General features: G+C 48.3%; 3 protein-coding genes and 1 pseudogene across 5 annotated transcripts; 1 reads left to right on the top strand and 3 right to left on the bottom strand.

Annotated features, from left to right (window-relative positions):
- Positions 1-1,062: 1,062 nt before the first annotated feature.
- LOC125512756 lies at positions 1,063-9,639 on the bottom strand (annotated as a pseudogene).
- Positions 9,640-12,134: 2,495 nt separating this feature from the next.
- LOC125512745 lies at positions 12,135-13,045 on the bottom strand. The gene is made up of 2 exons (XM_048677840.1): positions 12,777-13,045; positions 12,135-12,657 (listed from the first exon to the last, which is right to left on the bottom strand). Exons 1-2 carry the CDS (start codon positions 12,949-12,951, stop codon positions 12,320-12,322), a joined length of 513 nt encoding a protein of 170 aa, XP_048533797.1. The 5' UTR covers positions 12,952-13,045; the 3' UTR covers positions 12,135-12,319.
- Positions 13,046-13,290: 245 nt separating this feature from the next.
- On the top strand, positions 13,291-15,996 carry LOC125512714 (probable glucuronosyltransferase Os03g0107900). 3 transcript variants are annotated; one of them, XM_048677822.1, is made up of 4 exons: positions 13,291-14,027; positions 14,135-14,382; positions 14,508-14,981; positions 15,125-15,996. In XM_048677822.1, the coding sequence occupies exons 1-3, from the start codon at positions 13,458-13,460 to the stop codon at positions 14,965-14,967; spliced, it is 1,278 nt and encodes a 425-aa protein (XP_048533779.1). In that variant the 5' UTR covers positions 13,291-13,457; the 3' UTR covers positions 14,968-14,981; positions 15,125-15,996. The 3 variants fall into 3 exon arrangements, with proteins under 3 accessions (XP_048533779.1, XP_048533766.1, XP_048533772.1); XM_048677809.1 differs by having other exon boundaries at positions 13,292-14,027; positions 14,508-14,963; XM_048677815.1 differs by having other exon boundaries at positions 13,292-14,027; positions 14,508-15,002.
- A 161-nt stretch (positions 15,997-16,157) lies between these two features.
- LOC125512738 lies at positions 16,158-18,470 on the bottom strand. The gene is made up of 7 exons (XM_048677828.1): positions 18,168-18,470; positions 17,969-18,086; positions 17,711-17,872; positions 17,543-17,589; positions 16,847-17,006; positions 16,701-16,764; positions 16,158-16,604 (listed from the first exon to the last, which is right to left on the bottom strand). Exons 1-7 carry the CDS (start codon positions 18,360-18,362, stop codon positions 16,550-16,552), a joined length of 801 nt encoding a protein of 266 aa, XP_048533785.1. The 5' UTR covers positions 18,363-18,470; the 3' UTR covers positions 16,158-16,549.
- Positions 18,471-19,103: the final 633 nt, after the last annotated feature.

The raw sequence follows: 19,103 nt of genomic DNA, 5'->3' as shown, positions 1-19,103 counted from the left end.
TCGCCACAAACATAATTGGTGAAATTGGGGCATGAAAAAGGAAACTACAGACTTCTGCCAGTAATCTATACCAATATAAAAAGGCCCAAAGGGGCAGATCCAATTGATCTCGATCATCGAACTAAGTTAATCCAACGACCTAGACTGCTCCAATGGTGAGCGTTAAACGTGTTTAACATGCAATTAATATCATACCAAATATTACACTAATCACAGGATTAACACACAAATAATGACATACCTAATATCCGCGTGCAATTAATATATTACTTAAATATTAACGTAAGTTGCACGTGCGCATTTACTAGTTATAATAAATAAAACAATGTGCATCTCCAGTATTCCGTCACACAAACCTCCAACAAAGTTTCTAATTCGTTCAGAAGCATCTAGCATGTGTAGGGAACAACAATGGGCAACCTTTGAAGTCAATTGTAGACATACTCCCTCCTTTTCGGTTTATAAGGCTCAATTCAAAAATCTCACCAACCAAAGTAGATGATGAGTGGTGAAATATTTTTTATAATTTGCAAAAGCACCCAATTAATGCTCTTATTTTCCTCAAAAAAATATGTTTACGAATGCATTAATTGCAATGCATGCATGCATTGGTCAGTTTTCTCTTAATACTTGCATGCAATGATTTAATGCACCTTAAAGTCTGAACATGTGATGGGGAACAACCAAATTGAGCTTTATAAAATGAAAAAACTAAAATTTTGAGATAAGCCCTATAAACCGAAAAGGAGGGAGTAACCAGTAAGACATATTTCGTAGCCTTGAGTCAGAAAAAAAGTCCAAACCAGTTTTCCATTTGAAGTAACAGGCTGCTTATTCTCTTTTCAGTCCCGATAGCTATTCCAACGTCATTGCAGGTTGTATACCGTGCGAGGGTTTGGCCCTAGCATGAACACACTGTATCCACACACTGTCTTTTTCGCCAAAGAACCTACTCTTATGATATTTCATACTGTATATTGCTATTGGCACCTAAGCATAGCCATAGCGCTGTGAGACCATCATGCTGTATGAGTTATCCATAATTTTGACAAAAGAAGATCGGACAAGCCACAAACAAGGTCATATTTAACTATGAAAATGTTAAAATTACCAACGTCAGATTTTTTAAGCATTGCAAAACAAACGTTCTATATGGCAATTTGTGTTGTTGTGAGGATGACAATTTCTTTTAGCAAGCACGGCAAATCCTGGCAAAAAACTGAACATTGACAGGATTTGCCATGCTTGCTAAAGGATTGACATCCTCACGACAACATAATTTGCTATAAAAAAAACTTTCGTTTTGCCATGCTTAGATATCTGACGTTTGCTGGTTATCAAAGCGCTTTAATTATTGCTCTCGCATCCGTGCGTGGCTCTCTACTGGGAATTTACATGTACAACGGTGTGTGGTCGGTCACAAGTCCTACCAAAATTCTGCTCCCCGTGCGTGCAGCTACTACCAGTTCCATAACAGAACGGGGAAGACAAAAATAAAGAATGGGAACCAGTGGAACTACGTAACCTATTTTTGTATGAGCATGAAGAAAAACTGTTCCGTGTCCAGCCCGTGTCCTCCAGCTTCGCCAAGCTCCTTTGGAGAGGGGAGATCCGGGGGTTGGAGGAAAGAATGCGTATTCACAACCACGGCGCCTTCACGCTTCGTCTCCTCTGCAGCAAGAATGTGACATGCTCGCCTCTTGTCGGATTGCCGCGAGAGAAAACATGGTGTATCAGCACTGATGGACCGGATCTTGCAGCTGACGTGATCGATTCATTCGTATATCTCTTTTGGTTCTTCCGGTTTTACTACTGTTATTGTCCCAGCGGCTTTTGTTTGTAACCCAACTTCTGCCTCTCTAGCAACTTCACCTTGCTCTTGAGCTTCTTGTCCAGTTTCTTAATGTATTTCTCTTCCCTTTCACGGTCGGCAATTCCCGGCCAGAACACTTGGCCAGTTAACGGCCACAGCCATTGGTCCTTCCCGGGGCGCATGCCGTCATCCGCTTCCTCTGCTAGATCCTCGTCCATGCTTTTCAGGAGGGTGAAATCGAAGAACTTCACCCACATCTCGTTTCTTTCCTCGCGCAGATGCTGCTCTTTGCTCTCTCCACTGACAGGGTTAAGGTACACCATCTTCCTTCCACTGTGATAAGCCCAGATATTTACAAGGATTTCCAGGATTCGACAATAGCAGTGCCTTTTCTGAGGTAAAGATGATGGCTGCGTTGAGATGGCATCTATATTGAATTATAAAGACAAGTTAGGGGGGGAAATGGTCACCTCAGGTTGTGATGCTCCAAGCAAGCATGAAGCTGGCTCGGTATTGTTTCCATTCAAGCTATGAAGCGAATCAACAAACATCCTGCAAAACATGACTCAATGAAAATAATGAACACATAAAGATAAGTGAATACCTCCTGAAAATATGGATCATTACCTCGTGAACATGATGAACTTTAAAAATGACGGGGTGGGCATTACCCAACTATGAAGAGTAGACCAATAATCGCCATCATTAGGCATTGGCGGCAGGGCTGCAACGCCCTCTGGTAATCCGTACATATTCCTAAATGCGTCCTCAAAAAGAGTTCTGCCAAATAATAATGAAGGTAAAGCCTAAGCAAGCAGATTGGAATAGAGCATTGTATAAATCTCTTGCCTAATACACCATGGCAGCTACATCGTCAAACAATGATGCAAAAGGTAGGAACAAATAGCACAGGTCCCTTCAGATCAAGTTTGAAGCAAAGGAAAAATGTAATAGTACACCAAAGACAAAATGATTTGGGGAGTGGTTCCTCACCCTACCGCCTGAACTCAAAGGAACATAACCAAAAAAAAGCTAAATAGAAACATGCGAAGACTTCAAAAGGCACCTGCAATGACCAGCATTTAGGCAATCACACGTTGACCAAAAGTTGGATGTTTGATCAGTATCCATTGGCACCCAGTAGTATATAACATCCTCATGATTTTCCCCAGCCATAGTTTTCTCTAAGGTTTCTTCAGCACTTTCAGACAAGGAAACCTGATGAGAGAAAAAGATTAAAAACATAATCATATTCAGAGAATGCACAGTTGATATTTATGCCAGTCTCCAAAAAAATAATATAGGCAAAATGTACTTTTTTAGTACATAGTATTAAGCTGCAATAATATCAGATATCAAATTCAGAGAATGCACCATTATGACCAGCGGAACTATTGCTGCTTAAAAATATAATTATGTAGGATCATTGCTGCGTGAATGAATGACTGAAACGAAAAGTTACTTAATAGCTTTACTGGAGCAGGCCGTATAAATAGATATTGTCCACCCAGAAAACCTAAAATACCAGGGTATTTAAATTTGACCTGTGTGTTCAGGGTGTAGAAAAGTTTCTATAGCAGCATATACTGGACATAACACAAGAGAAGAACAAATTGACTTCCATAGTTCCATGGTTAAAATAAAATGATTGCAGAATCTGAACTCCTTTTCTTCCTGGAAGAATACAAGTTTCTCAACAAGTTCACAAAACTAATATGGCCAAAAGTGACACAGGACTGAGGAAAATCAATGAGAAATTCATAATTTGTACCTTCCTTCCAGCAGCTCGCCATGACTGGAAACCTATCCACGGTAACTTATGTACAGTATCAATTCTGTTCGCAATGGCAAACATAGCACCAAATTCACAAAGAAGATCACGATAGTACGCATCGTCTAGAACCGAAAGCCGCATAACAGCATCAACATCATCTGATCTGGGTCTCCTGCCTCCTTTTGACTGACACAAAATTTATCCAAAAAAAAAAATCAGAAGTGGTGAATGCAACTTTAACTAGCAAGACCAACAGGTAGGAATAATACAATAAAGCATTGTGCCAATAAACATACATGAACTTTAAAATATAATTGCTAGAACGGCTAGCAATTCCAATGAACTCCAAATTTTGATTCTTTAAAAATAACAATTAAACAAAGTGGAAATGATCCACACTGCCAAACTGAAAACAGAAGTTGAACACACAAGCACAGTTAGGTCAAACTGTGCCCGGACTTACAAGAGTAATGCCACGATATAAAGAACCATGGTGTAAAAATGGCCATGCGCCCTCTCCACGGTAAATCTCATATATACAGACGGGCTGCCCGGTTCTTTCCAGTTCACCTTCATCACGTTCATTTCCTTCAGGCTTCATCCTTTCCGATTTTCGGGCATTTCTGTACACCTCATCCCATGTTAACAGAGGTTTTTCCACCCTTTCATCAATCTACATAGCACAAAAGTATATGAAATTTTGTCCAGAATATTACATTTTAGTATTGTTCAAGAAGAGGGGTTATGTTAAAACAACAACGAAAAACTCACCTCCTCCATTTCTCTCATCTCAATGTCTTCAAAGATTTCAACTTCACTTAGATCATCCCAATCAGACTGGCTAGGGTAGTCATATGAAGAAGTATCATTGCTATCAGAATCGATTGTCCAATTACTTTGAGCGGATTCCCCTAAGAGAATACCAGCAATTCTTGTGTGGATATGTCTTTCATCTTCTGAAGAACTATTGCCCAGTGCAGCTTTCGACTCGAAAGGATCCCATAACCATGTCCTCTCTTTAACTTGAGAGAAGGAAAGTGGTAATCTTGCATCTGAAGGATAGTGCAACACACTTTCAAGAAGCTTAACATGAGCAACAATACAATCATATGCTAACATGTTTTTTGAAAGTAGCTTCCCCTCCAAAGCAACAGAATAGGCAGTGTCCAAAAGTCCCTTTTCTCCTAAAATCCGCATGAAAGCTGAAGCTGCTGTGCTTGGGTCATCAGAATTAAAAAGGAAGGCATGAATACCATCAGTAACCTGAAAATAACAAACATGTTTGTGAAAAGGATCTCCCAACACAACAGTGGCAAAGCAAATACTCCCTCTGTAAGCAAATGTAGGACGTTTTTGCAGTTTAAATTAAACTGCAAAAACGTCTTACATTTGTGTACAGAGGGAGTAACATATTATGGAATGGATTAAGTAGCATACATATTTTGTTATAACAGTTAGATTTGGCGCAATGATTGGAATTTCAGAGGACATAGACCGCAATAACAAAGGAGGGAAACCAGGTTCCTGTCTTAAAGATCCATAGAGAACAATATCAACGAACATTAGCAGGTTTCCGATATCATGTGTCATGGGGAAATGCTTTACAGAATCATCAGGAAATCCCATATGAGATGCAAGTTCCTGTACAAAGAAAAAAAAGGATAGTCAGTGGAGCCAAAGATGACCTGATATGGGACAACCAGTAGCCTCCCTCTCCCATGTGTGTAATGAATCCATTTCACAGCACCCAAATGTTTATCCAAATAAATATATGTCACATATAACATGCCATGCATCAGTGGTCTAGTGCCTTCAGTCAAACATAGGAAGACCTTGTAGTCCGAACTCCTCTAAATAAAAATTGCTATTTTCTACAGTACAAGGCATTTCTGCCGAGATTCACGACAAAAATAGTTTATAATATTACCTGGAAAGCAGAGTTATAGGCGTCAGTGCCATTTCCACAGAAAAAGATGAACTGCACTCCCAATTTTTTAGTTCTTGCCATGTCCATGACATGTGGAGCTGATGCACGCAAGACTGTTACGTAATCCCATGGTAATTCATCAAAGAACAGGTAGCTCCCAACAACCAAAACAACAATATCTTCTTCTTTGATTCCATGTTGATTCCTTATAGTTCCTTGAGAATGTGACAAGCCGTATCGTTTAGCAGCCCAGATATCAATCGGAGAACCAGGAATCACCAAGAAATTCCCAGTATCAAGTGGAGAGTATAATAACTAAAATCAGAAAGATAAAAGTCAGATAAAGGCTATGCTCATCTTTAGTTTAATTATTTCAGAATACAAAGTTGGGGCAACACATACAGGGAGGTGGCTATCTGGAAACACAACGTTAGTGCATGCATTAAAATGAGCTCGCCAATCTTCAATATGATTTGGAACGGACAGATGCGGCTCCGGATAATTCCTAAGGTGCTGCCCAAGAGCATCATCATGAATAAGCCAAACCACTGGTAGAAGTCGAAAAGGTTCCTGCATAAGGCTGAACACAACATAAACGTGCTGAGTTGGAAAACAAATAATGTTGAGATAAAGGGGAAAGAAAATCCAAAATGGTAAAACAAAACAATAACTCGTTTAATAACACAAAATTTAGTCAAACGGCAGAATTGGAGCAGTTGTCATTTTAGGGTGTGTTTGGTTTTTGGTTGGACTGGAATGGAACGGGTTCGTTCTGCACCCGGTCAATATTCCTGTGTTTGGTTGAGGAATATACCCGTGAGATGCGGAACGCACCAATACTTCCGAATCGGTGGATTACATCGTTCCGCCTCCGCCCCTGAGGCTCTCCTCTCCCTCTTGTCTCTCCACTCTCAGCCGCCGCTCTGCCATCTCATCTCTCCAGCTCGTCTTTCTCCCTCACAGCCGGCCGTTTTGTCTCTCCCAGCGATAGGAGGAGCGGCCGTTCTGCCGCCGGCACATCTGGGCGAAGGAAGGAGGAGCGGCCGTCCTGCCGCAGGCACATCTGTGCGGCGGCAGCGGCTAAGGAGGAGCGGAGCAGTGGCCAGCTTGGGCGGTGCAGTGGCAGCGGAAGGAGCAGCATCAAGCATGGGCTGCGGCAGTGGTTGGCGGTTGCCGGTGGTGGCCTCACCTGCTAGGTGGCTGCCGGACACTGCACAAATCAATTTGTTGAGCGGCACAGCATGGGCAGCTCGCGCAGCGCGAGCAGACGGCGGTGTAACACACATCCGGGTACTGGCCGGCGACTTGGAGAGAAATTGGCATACGGTGGCTACATCACGGGAGAGAATCGGGCTCTGCTCCATCGTCCACTCTCACTTGTGTGTTCGCCAGAAACTATTGATAATCACATACATGGATATTTGTACATGTTTGTTGTTGCCTTTTGCAATTGTATATTTGTGCATGCCCGTGGACCATTTATTGAGGATTCTTTCTAAATTTATTAGTAAACATATGATTGTGTATAGACTATTGATGTCATTTATTTGGCATGTTATGAAGCATAATACAAATTGTTGGTGATGAAAAAAAAACTGTTGTTCTGAAATTCAAATAAAATGCTTATGAAAATATAATTACGTTGCATATATTGCCAGAAAAGCAAACACTAATTTGAACATTTCTCATTTCATTCCACCAACCAAACACCGAGACGTAACAGTTCTGTTCCACCTCATTATTCGTACCAAAGACAGGGATGGAACCACTCCATTCCTGTCGAATGGAAGTATGGAATAATTACATTCCGTTCCACTTGGTACTTCAACCAAACACACCGTTAGTTATCAGCAGAACCGGAATGCTTCTAGTACAACCAGAACTATTTCATTTTGGGAAGATTTGTCTTTGTCAGACACCTGTATCGCAATTATTACATTGTGCTCACATCAGAGCATATACAACCTTCCACCCAACCAATTACGTGGAATTCCATAACTAATCAGAACTCTACAGCTAGATAACAATAATGTTCAAAAGGTTCCATCATTTTCCTAGAGCATTTCATTTAAAGTGCTATATGAGACCATGACTAAGCTAAAGTAGATTAACTGTTCCAGGAGTTGATATTCCGATTTCTGGAAACATAATGTTGACTCCAGTCCAAAATCAGCAAAAACAACCAACTAAAACAGTCATAAAATGATGCAATTAAGTCTTAAAAGCTGTACAGATGGTTAAAAAAAAGTGGTGCAATTAACTAATATTAGTTTGTACTTTGTAGTCAAAATTGCCAAATTTTTTGCAACAGTAAGTTGACTATACCAGGTGGTCATAAACAAAGGTTGCAAATAAAGGAATTAGTTGATACAGTTATATATGATGCATACTGTTTTAGCTAAATTAGACATGGAGAAAAACAATATAACTGTATCTAAAATTGTACTGTGTCTCAAAAGAAACAAATCACTGGCTCACATTGAAACAACCCTTTTCCCTTCAAGAGAGCTTACGAGCACAGCATTGTATCTACAAAATCAGGTGCAGAGAGTATAAGCACCAAGAGATTAGTAAGAATAGCATGTGAATAAAGGGAAATGTTACATGTTAAGTGTTCAGTACTCACTTTGACCAATCGACATACTTCAGCTTCTCAAAGCTCACAACATTTACATGGCAAATAGTTTTCCAAATATCGTGAGCTTTCCCATCCGTGAATGCTAAAACCTGCCCCATAGCAACTCAGTCAACAAAAAAAGGTGCAAAGTTTTCTTGACATGGGATAAACTGGCCACCACCAGTTACAGATTACTCTCAGTCTACGCTTGTCGCAATTCGAAATATGCAACCAAGTGACAACTGGACTTTCACCAAAGAAGCCATCTGTCTACAGTGTTTCATTGCCATTGCAAAGCAACTCACCTCGACCTCGTATCTGAGTCCCACAAGACTTTTTGCCAAGGTAGTGAGCATCAGGGATTCTGCGTCTATGTTCATACTTCCCACAACCTGAAACAATGCAAGAGCCAAACTCAACTCCATGGCATGCGGCTGCAACAAAAACAATTCATACGTACGAGACTTGACCAATAAAAAAAAACCAACTACCCAAGCAAACACGAGGTGCATAGGTAAGCATGTTTGTTCCTCCGCCCAATAATCTCTGATCAGTACAGATAAAATGATAAATAATTGTAGTAACACCAGCGATTGAACTGTCTTTTTCTTTGGCGAGGGGATTGAAACTGTCCACGTTTCACCTGGGTAAACTCCAAGCAGAGCTCCACTAGATATATAGATTTAAAATGAGCATTCCTCACCGGAACCGAAATTTTGGAACTGATGCAGCTAAGCTACGAGGTACTGAGCGCGAATTATATAGAGTATATATTTAAGTAGCGCGAGAGCGAGGGAACAGGCAGACTCACGAGCGCTAGCCTGACGGGCTCGAGGCCGGGCCACCAGCGCCGCGCGGATCTCGCGGCCTCGAGGCGGCTCTCGGTGTCGAACGCGCGCAGCACCATGCGGGAGGCCGAGAACCGCATCGTCCCTCCCCCGTCTGGTGGCGGCGGCGCCCCCTCCCCGTCCGCCGCAGCGTCGCCGTCGCCGATGGGGAGTAGCTGCCAGACGACGAGCAGGGAGGCCGTGAAGAGCGCGACGAGGAGGGCGAAGAACAGGTGGCTCGGGCGGCACGACAGTCCGGGTCGCCGCCGCCTCCGCACGGCGCCCGCGGCGGCGGCCGACGTGGGCCCACCAGCGCCCGCGGCGGGGAGGTGGTGGGCGGCGTCGGAGTGGGCCCCGCGCCGCCACATTGGAGCGGCGGCGGCGGCGGCGATCGGTCAAGTGGCTTGGCTGGCTGGGCTGGGTCAGTGGGAGCTGCGCGTTGTTGCTACCATGCCCATGCGACTCGTCACCAGCCCACGAGTAGGGGTTTGATCGACTCGGGGTTGGTTCGGGTGCGGGTTTGGATTTGGCGGCGCGTCACGAGGGAGGGGGAGAAGGAGGAGTGAGGAGCAGGGTTGGAATCGATCAAGCGAATTGCCGAGCCGAGCAACCGCCGCGCCGCGGGGGGGAACGAACGAATCTGTGGACGTGCGTGGCCGTGAGAGCCCGAGCAGGACGCACTACCTTTCCTCTACCTCTGTCTCGCTGTAGCGTACATAGAAATATCGTATAATTCGTAGTAGTATTTGTGTTATTTTTTTTGGAGACACGCAAAATAAGGGAGGGGGCGGTTGTGATTATGTTAAAATAGAAATGAATATTTGAACCAACCTGTGGTTGGATGGTTAGAAGGACTGTGTATCCCTAGCCACCAGGGTTCTAATCATGGTGCTCGCATTTATTTTTAAATTTATTTCAGCATTTTCAGCGATGCGCATTTAGTGAGAGACTGGGAGGAGACGTTCCCACCGACGACGAGGTGTCTACAGTAACTTCATAAATCTCAAGATGATAGCGTCGACGGACCGGCCAGAATTCAAAACGATGGCCTCGGGCGCCGCCCAGTCGGCTCACGTGTAGTCATTGGATTAAAACAACACCGTGCGTCCAAAAACAGCATCAACGTCAATACAAGGTGCGCGCGGGAATAAAACACAGTGTGTCATGTTCCCATTCCCGTCTTCACATGCCCGCATGTCTGGCGACTTGGCCGTCGGCGCCGCTCTACCCGTCGCCGAGCTTCGGTGGCGGCCGACGAGGTCACTGGTTGCAGCAACTCGAGCCTCCCAGGATCATCGTGTTGTATCCGTGGTCGTAGCGTCCCTAGTCACGTTGTCCCAACATGTCGCCCGTGGTCGTGTCGCAGTGCTGCCCCACATTTTGGGAGCCACAACATACGGTCCGCACACTGATATGTGAGCTGGTCATCCAAATCTAATCACGAACGTCTAATCACATTTAATGCAAATTTAAACAAACTAAACAACTTTCGTTCAAACTTACATAATTTTTGCATAAAAACGGGTGGGGAATAAAACACAGTGTCTCATGCTTCCATCCCCATCTTCACATGCCCGCATGTCTGGCGACTTGGCTTTTGGCGTCACTGTACCCGTCGCCGAGCTGCGGTGGCTGCCGACGAGGCTGCTGGTTGCAGCAACTCAAGCCTCCCCAGGATCATCGTGTCGTATCCGTAGTCGTAGCGCCCCTAGTCACGTTGTCCCAACACATCGCCCGTGGTCGTGTCGCGGTGATGCCCCACGTTTTTTGAGCCACAACACACGGTCCGGAAATTGATACGAGAGATGGTCATCCAAATCTAATCACAAACGTCCAATCACATTTAATGCAATTTTAAACAAACTAAACAACTTTCATTCAAACTGAGATAATTTTTGCATAAAAAATGGTGATTTTCATCAAAATCATAGTATATTCATTATTTGCATAAAAAATGGTGATTTTCATCAAAATCATAGTATATTCATTATATTTTTGACATATTTCAACTAAATTATAGAGCATTAGGCTATTGTAACCTAGCCTAAACAATCTTTGGCGCCCGTTTCTCGCAACATGTCTTCCCCTAGTCCGGCAGCAAGCTCGTCGGCCGACCATGAGCCGCGGGAACCGAAGCTTCAACGTGAGGGGAAGAATAGTGGCTTCCGCCTTGGTAAAACGGGCAAGCTCACCGGTTGTGAGGCCCGGGAAGACAGTGGTGATGGCCTTCCATGTTCTACTTTTCCTTGCTATCGGCGGCGGCCTTGACGTGCCGGCCTAGCGGCTGACGCGAGCTAGCGACGTTGTCAGTGTCGTCAACAAATTCCTCCGCCACTGTGTCGATCTCCGCGAGCATAGCGTCTTTCCGCTCACAACGGATGTCGCGGGCGGTGCGGTAGGCAACGCCTTCTGCTCATCCATGTCCGCCGCCATGCCCGTGACAGCGTTGGCGGTCGCCTGGCCGCGGGCGATTTGCTGTTCGACAAACCAGTGCTCGTCGAGGAGTTGGAGACTGTACCTCTGGTCGGCCTACCGAAACACTGCCTCCTGCTCTTCAACCACCATGTCAATGTAGTGTACCCGCGCCTCACCCATGGTGATGCCGACATGGACCGGCGAGGGCGGTGGCGCCAGCTCATCGTTGGACGCCTCTCCATTGGCTTATCCGCGTCGCTGCACTCTAGAGAGCTCGTCGACAAGCCAACTTGTATCCAGTCGGCTGCAATGCCAGAGAGCTCCTGATTCGGCTCGTCCGGTAGGCTCTTCTATAGGGCTTTGGAGCTCGAGGTCATGGTAGATGTGGTGCAAAGAGGAGACCGGGAGCCGAGGTGTGATGCCGCTGTTGCCGGCCTGGCCATGTTTAAATAGTAGACGGATATCAGGCCAAGCGACAGGGAGTGTAATGTCTGTTGACAGACAGACGAACGGGTGGCGTTCGCATGTGGTCGTCGGGTAGGTTCCTTGGCACCCGCACTTGTTTGAAGGATGGAGAAGGCGCGTACAGGGCACGGCGCCGACGAAGCTTTTGGCCGGCGCGCCATTTCAATACTGACGCGCGGCTTCAATGCCGTGTTGGTCCGGTCATCCAGACGGTTGGAGGGTTGGAGATGCACTTAGCTAATTTATGACTAGGTATAAGTATAACAGATGTTGTGAAACATAACACATAGACCAGCTAAAAAAAAGCAACAGTCATTGACAGTACAAATCAGATCATGTTACAAAAATCGCACGCACGGACATTTTAGAAGCAAAACAAAGACGCACATGTATGCTAGCGTCGAACCATCCAGATCCCGTAGAAAACATAAACCAAAACACGAGAACTGATCATTCCAGCGCGAAGCTAGAGATGAGTCGATCAGGAGCAGCTCTTGTCGTCGCCGTCGACGTCGCACTGCGTGAAGGTGGCGTAGTAGGGCCCTGCCGAGTAGGCGACCTCGGTGGGGCTGACCCGCGAGGGGCGGTACGGCTTCTCGCCGGTCGTGCCGCCGTTGAAGTTGGTGAGCACGGCGCAGCCCTTGTCCCCCGACCTGACGAGGCGAACGAGGCAGTGGGCCGGGTCGAGGCGGCAGCTGCCGCCGTCGTGGGCGTACGGCACCTCCACCTTGAAGACCCCCTCCTCGTCCGTCGTGTCCGTGCGGTGGATCACCGTCCGCCCCGTGTGCTCGTCCAGGCACGTCACCGCCACCACGCTGCCTGCGAACCATCACAGCATACATATTCGTCGGTCATGTCGTCGTCCGGTCGCCGGCGGGGAGCGATGGCTGGTACGTACGTGCTAGAGACAAGTATAGAAGGGTTCAGGCGAACCGTACCGGCGATGGGCTTGGCGTTGTAGGCGTAGGCGTTCCAGTTCTTGGTGCAGTCCTGGCACAGCACGGTGCCCGTCACCGTGAACATGGACGCGCCGTAGCTCTCCCCGGCGTCGGCGCACGTCGCCGCGGCCACCAGCACGAGCGCGGCCAGCATCGACGCTCTCCTCCAAGCCATTGTCGACCAAAGACCAATTAGCAGGCTAGCTCGATGGAATGGAATGGACGGGCCGGTGAGATGGGGTCGGTCGAGCGAGCTGCGTGTCAAGCTAGCGCGCGGCGGCTTTATCGTGGAGTGGCCTCCCGGCCATGGTGGTCGACGTGAGCCCAACTCGTTAGGCCGACGACGACGTGCGCGCCATTTCCCGGTGTCGGTACGGCAGAGTAGAATAGCCTCCTCTTGTTGCAGCCACGACGTGGACGCCGCACGCGCTGATGTGACGCCGACACGTGGGCCAGACGACCCAACAGCCTACGGTCCCACACGCCAGTGGGTGATCATCACACGCATCTCCTCTCCCTTCCGCTCACTTTCCCCTCACTGTTCTCAGCTTCTCAACTCCAAGCAGAGTCAAAGCTCCGCCAGCAATGGCCGTCGCGAGCGCCGCCGAGCCGAAGAATCGAGGCGGGAATGGAGAAGAATCCGAACTGGAGCTACTGTCCGCAGCCTAACACTTGGCTCTGATGCTCGATCGGACGAAGCCCTCTCCCGCCATGAGAGACCCGAAGCTCAAGACAGCAAGAGCCCACAAGCCGCGCCACTGCCACCTCCTCGACAGGCTCAGGAAGCGCCACTTCTACAGGTGGCGGTGGCTCCTCTGGCTGGCCGTCTCCGCCTACCTCCTCCTCCCGGCGCTGCCCCCCTCCCTCCGCGGCCCCGGCTCCGAGCCCCTCCCCGGCGTCCGGATCTACGCCTACGACCTCCCGCCGCGCTTCAACCGGGGCTGGGCGGCCGCCGACGCGCGGTGCGCGCGCCACCTCTTCGCCGCCGAGGTGGCCGTGCACGAGGCGCTGCTGCTGCGGCAGCGGCGCGCGGGCCTGCGCCCCGAGGAGGCCGACCTCTTCCTCGTGCCCGTCTACGTCTGCTGCAACTTCTCCACGCCCACGGGGCTCCCGTCGCTGGCGCACGCGCGCGGGCTGCTGGCCGACGCCGTCGGCCTCGTCCGCGCCCAGATGCCCTTCTGGAACCGCTCCGCCGGGGCCGACCACGTCTTCGTCGCGGCGCACGACTTCGGCGCCTGCTTCCACCCCATGGTGACACACCGCTGCTCGATCCAACCTCCAATCCCTAGCTGTTTCCTGCAGTGCTTGCTGGTTGCATTCTCGCGTCTGATTTTGCTGCATAATGGTTGATCGATCAGGAGGATGTGGCAATGGCGGCCGGTATCCCGGAGTTCTTGAAGAGGTCGATCCTGCTGCAGACATTTGGCGTGCAGGGCCGGCACCCATGCCAGGACGTGGAGCATGTGGTGCTCCCGCCGTACGTGCCGCCTGAGGTGGCTCCTCGGGAGCTGCCGGAACCGGAGAAGGCGCGTCGCGACATCTTTGCCTTCTTCCGGGGCAAGATGGAGGTCCATCCCAAGAACATCAGTGGCCACTTCTACAGCAGGTAAGCATCCACTTGGCCAGGAGTACATTGCCTCACGAAATTCATCATGTTCAGAACTTCAGATAACAATTTGGCTCGATTACTCAGCGTTGCAGTTTACAACTTACACTTTGCACTTGGGCCAGGAAGGTGAGGACTGAACTACTGCGGCTGTATGGCCGCAACGGCAAGTTCCATCTGAAGCGGAAACGGTACGACGGCTACCGGGCGGAGATGGCGCGCTCCATGTTCTGCCTCTGCCCGCTGGGGTGGGCGCCATGGAGCCCTCGTCTCGTGGAGTCGGTCCTCCTGGGCTGCATCCCCGTCATCATCGCCGACAACATACGCCTGCCGTTCCCCGGCGTCCTCCGGTGGCCGGACATCTCGCTGCAGGTGGCGGAGAGGGACGTGGCCGGCCTCGAGGCGGTGCTTGACCACGTCGCGGCGACCAACCTGACGACGATACAGAGGAACTTGTGGGACCCCGTGAAGCGGAAGGCGCTGGTTTTTAACCGCCCGATGGAGGAGGGAGACGCCACCTGGCAGGTGCTCAAGGAGCTTGAGGCGAAGCTGGAGCCGTTGCGACGGCAGGGGCGGAGGAGGTGAGGCAACGGAGAGTGGTACCGTCGCCATTCCTGAATGTGAACCTCTTCTCCGACTTCACTTGTTGCGTTGATATGTTCATATGTGCTCTACTCCCATCTCATCAGAAATGAATTGGTAACATATTATCTACTTACTGAATGGCATTGCACGCATGCAGGATCCATATCTAGCACTGACACGTCCTGCCCGCGCTCCCTCGAAGCCGTGCTGTGAAGGGCGGTACCGAATCCAAGGACAAAGATCTAAACCTTTCATCTGAGCGAAGTGATTCCTCAAGGTCAGGTTAAACAAGTGAATCATCGGTTGCAAACACGAGAGCAAGCGATCGAAAAGGAGGAGAAAGAACCACGATAATCGGATGTCGAAGCCAGCTTTCCTGGTTGAGATTATCATTTGGAATAAAAGGTTGAAATTGGTCCCTGGTAGAGGAAGCCATCAGTGGCAGTGGAATTCGTACGTGCGCAGGGAAGAGAACACAAGCAAGCACAACACGCTGGAGGTGACATACGGCATGGTCGTCGCCTCCGCCGTGCGGGTTGTTCCGATGCCGGTTCACTGCCTATAGCGCCAGCATGGGCCAGGAGGAAGTCTTGTTGCCGCCGATGGCGCGATCAAGCTCTCACGCCGTGCTGTTTCTGTTGAAAGTTCGGAGCAGCTGGTGCTTTCCGCTGGGGCGTGGCGCAGTGGCGACCGAGTCGCAGGAAGGTGTTCTTCACGCCTGAGGACGCCGGCAGGAGCTACGATGAGCTTGACCTGGGCTTCTGTAAGATGAAGTCACCGTCGCCTGGTCGCTCTTCCTCCCTTGTTTTCTGGGAAAGATTTTCCTGTAGATGAGGTGTCTGGCGAGGCTGGCGCCAGCACTGAATAGTAGCAGGAGTTGGTGGCTGAGGCTGGTGGCAAGTTGCTTCTGAAATGGCCTAGTGTTTGGGAGCTCACTGTTTAATTGACATATTTTCCTTTCTGGTAGTTGAATTTGTTCGTCAAGTAGTGTTCACTTTGAGCAAACTGATAGTATGATTTGTTCTCTTACTCGACTCTTGTCCCTCGAACTGAAAACGACACAAATTCAAAAGGCCGTGCCAATCGAAATTGATGCACAAAACCGTTCCTCTTTCACAACTTGTTCCCAATTACGTCGACCAGGCCCCAAATCAAATTGAAACTGAACGATGCAGATAAACAAGAGCAAGTGTCTGCAAGCCATAACTGAAATAAAATAGTAACACAGAACAGAACAAGCCAGGAGTCGAACTCTCTTGACCACTCAGTTCCTCCCAATACATGGATTCTATTCCCTACGAGTACGTCTTCAGAGGAGCAGCATTTGGCCTTTGCATCATCCAACTATGTTCAGTAGCAAAGGCACGATAAATCCTAAAAAATGGAAAAAAATATATTTTATATGAACTTAGCATCATAGCATGTACTCTGTCCTGCACTTTCATGCCATGAATTAAAATTACTTTCATTTCCACAAGCGCGACACGAGTCAAAACGGCCAGAAAACTGACCAACCACAAGCCACTCTTTGTAAGTTCACATATAGCAAACTTAAACCAAGATATCAGCATCTCTAACTCTGTCAGTTGTCATCCTCATCCTCATTAGCTTGCAGCAGAGCTCCTCGCACTCTTGCCCTAACGAAAGAATAGCATACATTAGAGCCGGTCTACTATCCGATGTATTAAACTTCCATTCACATCAAAGTAGTGTTTCAAGGATTGTTGTACAACCTCCGAGACGCGGGGGCTACCCTCTTCGTGACTTTAGCAGGAGGGGCTTTACTAGGTGAAGGTACTGCAGATTTGCAATTGCATTAGCTGATACAGTACTATGTTATCCTAACTTGCAATTCTACATGAAGAAGAAGCATGATCACCTGATATTTGCTGCTGCACAGGAGCTGTAACTTGATCAGAGCCCAGAGTCACAGCAGACACACTTGGAACCTGATCTGCCAACAGCTTTGGCTTTGTTGCCTTTCTTTTGTCTAGGAAAGAAAGAGATTCGAGTTGTTTTTGCATGATTTCGTTCTTTTCCTGTGACATGAAACTATTAGAAACATCCCAGCAATTTACATTCCCATAGTCCAACTATTGAGCAAAACAAAACTACACAGGGATTGCTTCTCCGTTATACAGAATACATGCTCATAACTCTGAAGAAACATCACATGCAAACGACATATCACAAGGAACCTCAAACGATATATGGAGTGCTTATCAAAACTGGGTCAATCGAGAAACCAGGATGTTTGAGCTTTCATGAAAGCTTTTGAGAGAAAGAATGGACTGCTGAATGTAAGCATTCGTATACAGTGAATTTCCACAGATCATGTTTTAATGTGCAAAAACATGCCAGGTAGACTTTGGAGTAACAAAACCTTGTACAATGGAAAGCGGTTAAACTACACTGTTGAAAACTATTCGACAGTTTAACAAGAAAATACACAGATTCAGTGAGCGACACTCATGATACCATTTGCACCACTGTATTCGTCAAGCAGCAGCAATAGCAACACGAACAACACTAGTTCGGAAGTATAGGTTAGGAGTTAGGAGATAAGATGACCTACTCTTTCAGTTGACAGACTCCCCATCAGCTGTGACATTTGTTCTTGTTCTGCATAACAAATAAATAGCAGATCCTGAGTATAGTTTTGAGTCACAGTTTGATGTTTTGTGAGCGACAAACGAACTACCAGATAGGCAATTAAGCGTACAAAACAGCAAGCAACAACAACCTTTGGATACAAGCTCCCGTGCAGTCCTATAAGCTCCGTAGAGCGCTAGCGAGAAGTCGGCTATGACATCACTCGTCGCAGCGCCAGTAACACTATGGAGAGAAATGGTGATGCGAGGCAGGCCCTTTGCCTTGGTAGCCACAAGCTTTGCACCATCAGAACCTGAGCAAAGCAAAGATGGCATTGTCTATCATGTAATGTTTGCCACAGGTGAGATGAATATTTGGGGAATTTGAAGTGGGCAGGTGGGTGACATGCCGGTTGACTTGCGGAGTTGGTCGGCGGCGAAGAGCAGCTTCACCTCGCCGGAGGACAAGGAGGACTTGAGGTAATCCAGGAAGTCGGCCCAGGAGCCCCCGATTCCAACATCGTCTCTCTTGGATGGAGAATCTTTGTGTTAGCACCAGTTGGATGCAGATAGGTGCAGACGAGGACGAGTGGGGAAGGGGGAGCTTACGAGGTCGTCGAGGTCGGAGACGGAGAGGGAGCAGTCCCAGGCGAGGGAGTGGCAGTCGGTGGCGACGACGCGGAGGGCGGCGGCGGAGCGGGCGTGGGCGCGGAAGAGGATGGGGCGCGCGGTGGGGTGGCCCTCCGGCTTGGCTTCGCCGTAGACCGCGCCGAACGCGTCCTCCAGGTCCACCGCCGCCGCCATCTCGCAGCTGGACCGGACGGCGACGACGAGCTGAGGAGGCGGAGGGACGGGCGCCGTCTCTTTCCTCTCGTCCTCTGGGTTTGACTCGACCACATCATAGTTACGTGACGCGCACTAGAAAGCGTAATTACGTGCTAACAGTAGTTTACATATTCTGTATTGAAAGCATCTCTACTCCTATTCTACTCCTAAAGGGACAGTCTGTTGCAGTGATGGTACGTTCGTAAGTCGTCGTTTGCTTCCATCGTTCATCGTTCTCTATCTTTTCATGCGTTAGAGCTAGCGATCTCCAAACCCTAATCGATATAAATCAATACCCTCGTGGTAAGTAGAACTTACTTATCTACGAGGTCTTCTTTCCTTCCTTCCGGAGCACCCAATTACCTCTCTCTAATATGCTCCTCCTCCCGACGCTTCGTCCTCCACCTCCACTGACCACACAGGCCATTGCCACCTGCCGCTCATTCGACCTTCGTCCTTACTACTCTTCCTTAACTCTCATGTTGCTTCGGGCCTCTCTTCCTCCACCACAGAAACAGTGGTGACTTGAGGAACGAAGCAACATCTCCACCACATGAGGGATGGCAGCATGTTGGGAACAGAAGCGCCACAGTCATGGCAGAGCGGGCTCCCGGCGAAGTCCTCAGTGTGCCCTTCTTATTCCCTCTGCCCGCTGCTCACTCCTGCATCTCTCCCTTGGGTGGAAGCCTTAATGACGGCAACCATGACACCTTCCTTGAC

This window comes from Triticum urartu, chromosome 1, assembly GCF_003073215.2.
Source record: "Triticum urartu cultivar G1812 chromosome 1, Tu2.1, whole genome shotgun sequence".
Taxonomy (NCBI): Eukaryota; Viridiplantae; Streptophyta; class Magnoliopsida; order Poales; family Poaceae; genus Triticum; species Triticum urartu.
The sequence above is the reverse complement of the archived record's forward strand: the minus strand, read 5'-3'. Positions and strand labels throughout refer to the sequence as shown.

Excerpts from the sequence above, each read along its gene's own strand:
- LOC125512745 (XM_048677840.1), bottom strand. The coding sequence starts at position 12,951 with ATGGCTTGGAGGAGAGCGTCGATGCTGGCCGCGCTCGTGCTGGTGGCC. Across the intron at positions 12,658-12,776 it reads CAACGCCAAGCCCATCGCCG|GCAGCGTGGTGGCGGTGACG; the intron begins GTACGGTTCGCC and ends GATGGTTCGCAG.
- LOC125512714 (XM_048677809.1), top strand. The coding sequence starts at position 13,458 with ATGCTCGATCGGACGAAGCCCTCTCCCGCCATGAGAGACCCGAAGCTC. Across the intron at positions 14,028-14,134 it reads GCGCCTGCTTCCACCCCATG|GAGGATGTGGCAATGGCGGC; the intron begins GTGACACACCGC and ends TTGATCGATCAG. Across the intron at positions 14,383-14,507 it reads AGTGGCCACTTCTACAGCAG|GAAGGTGAGGACTGAACTAC; the intron begins GTAAGCATCCAC and ends CACTTGGGCCAG.
- LOC125512738 (XM_048677828.1), bottom strand. The coding sequence starts at position 18,362 with ATGGCGGCGGCGGTGGACCTGGAGGACGCGTTCGGCGCGGTCTACGGC. Across the intron at positions 17,590-17,710 it reads ACGGGAGCTTGTATCCAAAG|AACAAGAACAAATGTCACAG; the intron begins GTTGTTGTTGCT and ends TTTGTTATGCAG. Across the intron at positions 16,605-16,700 it reads GTAGCCCCCGCGTCTCGGAG|GGCAAGAGTGCGAGGAGCTC; the intron begins GTTGTACAACAA and ends TTCTTTCGTTAG.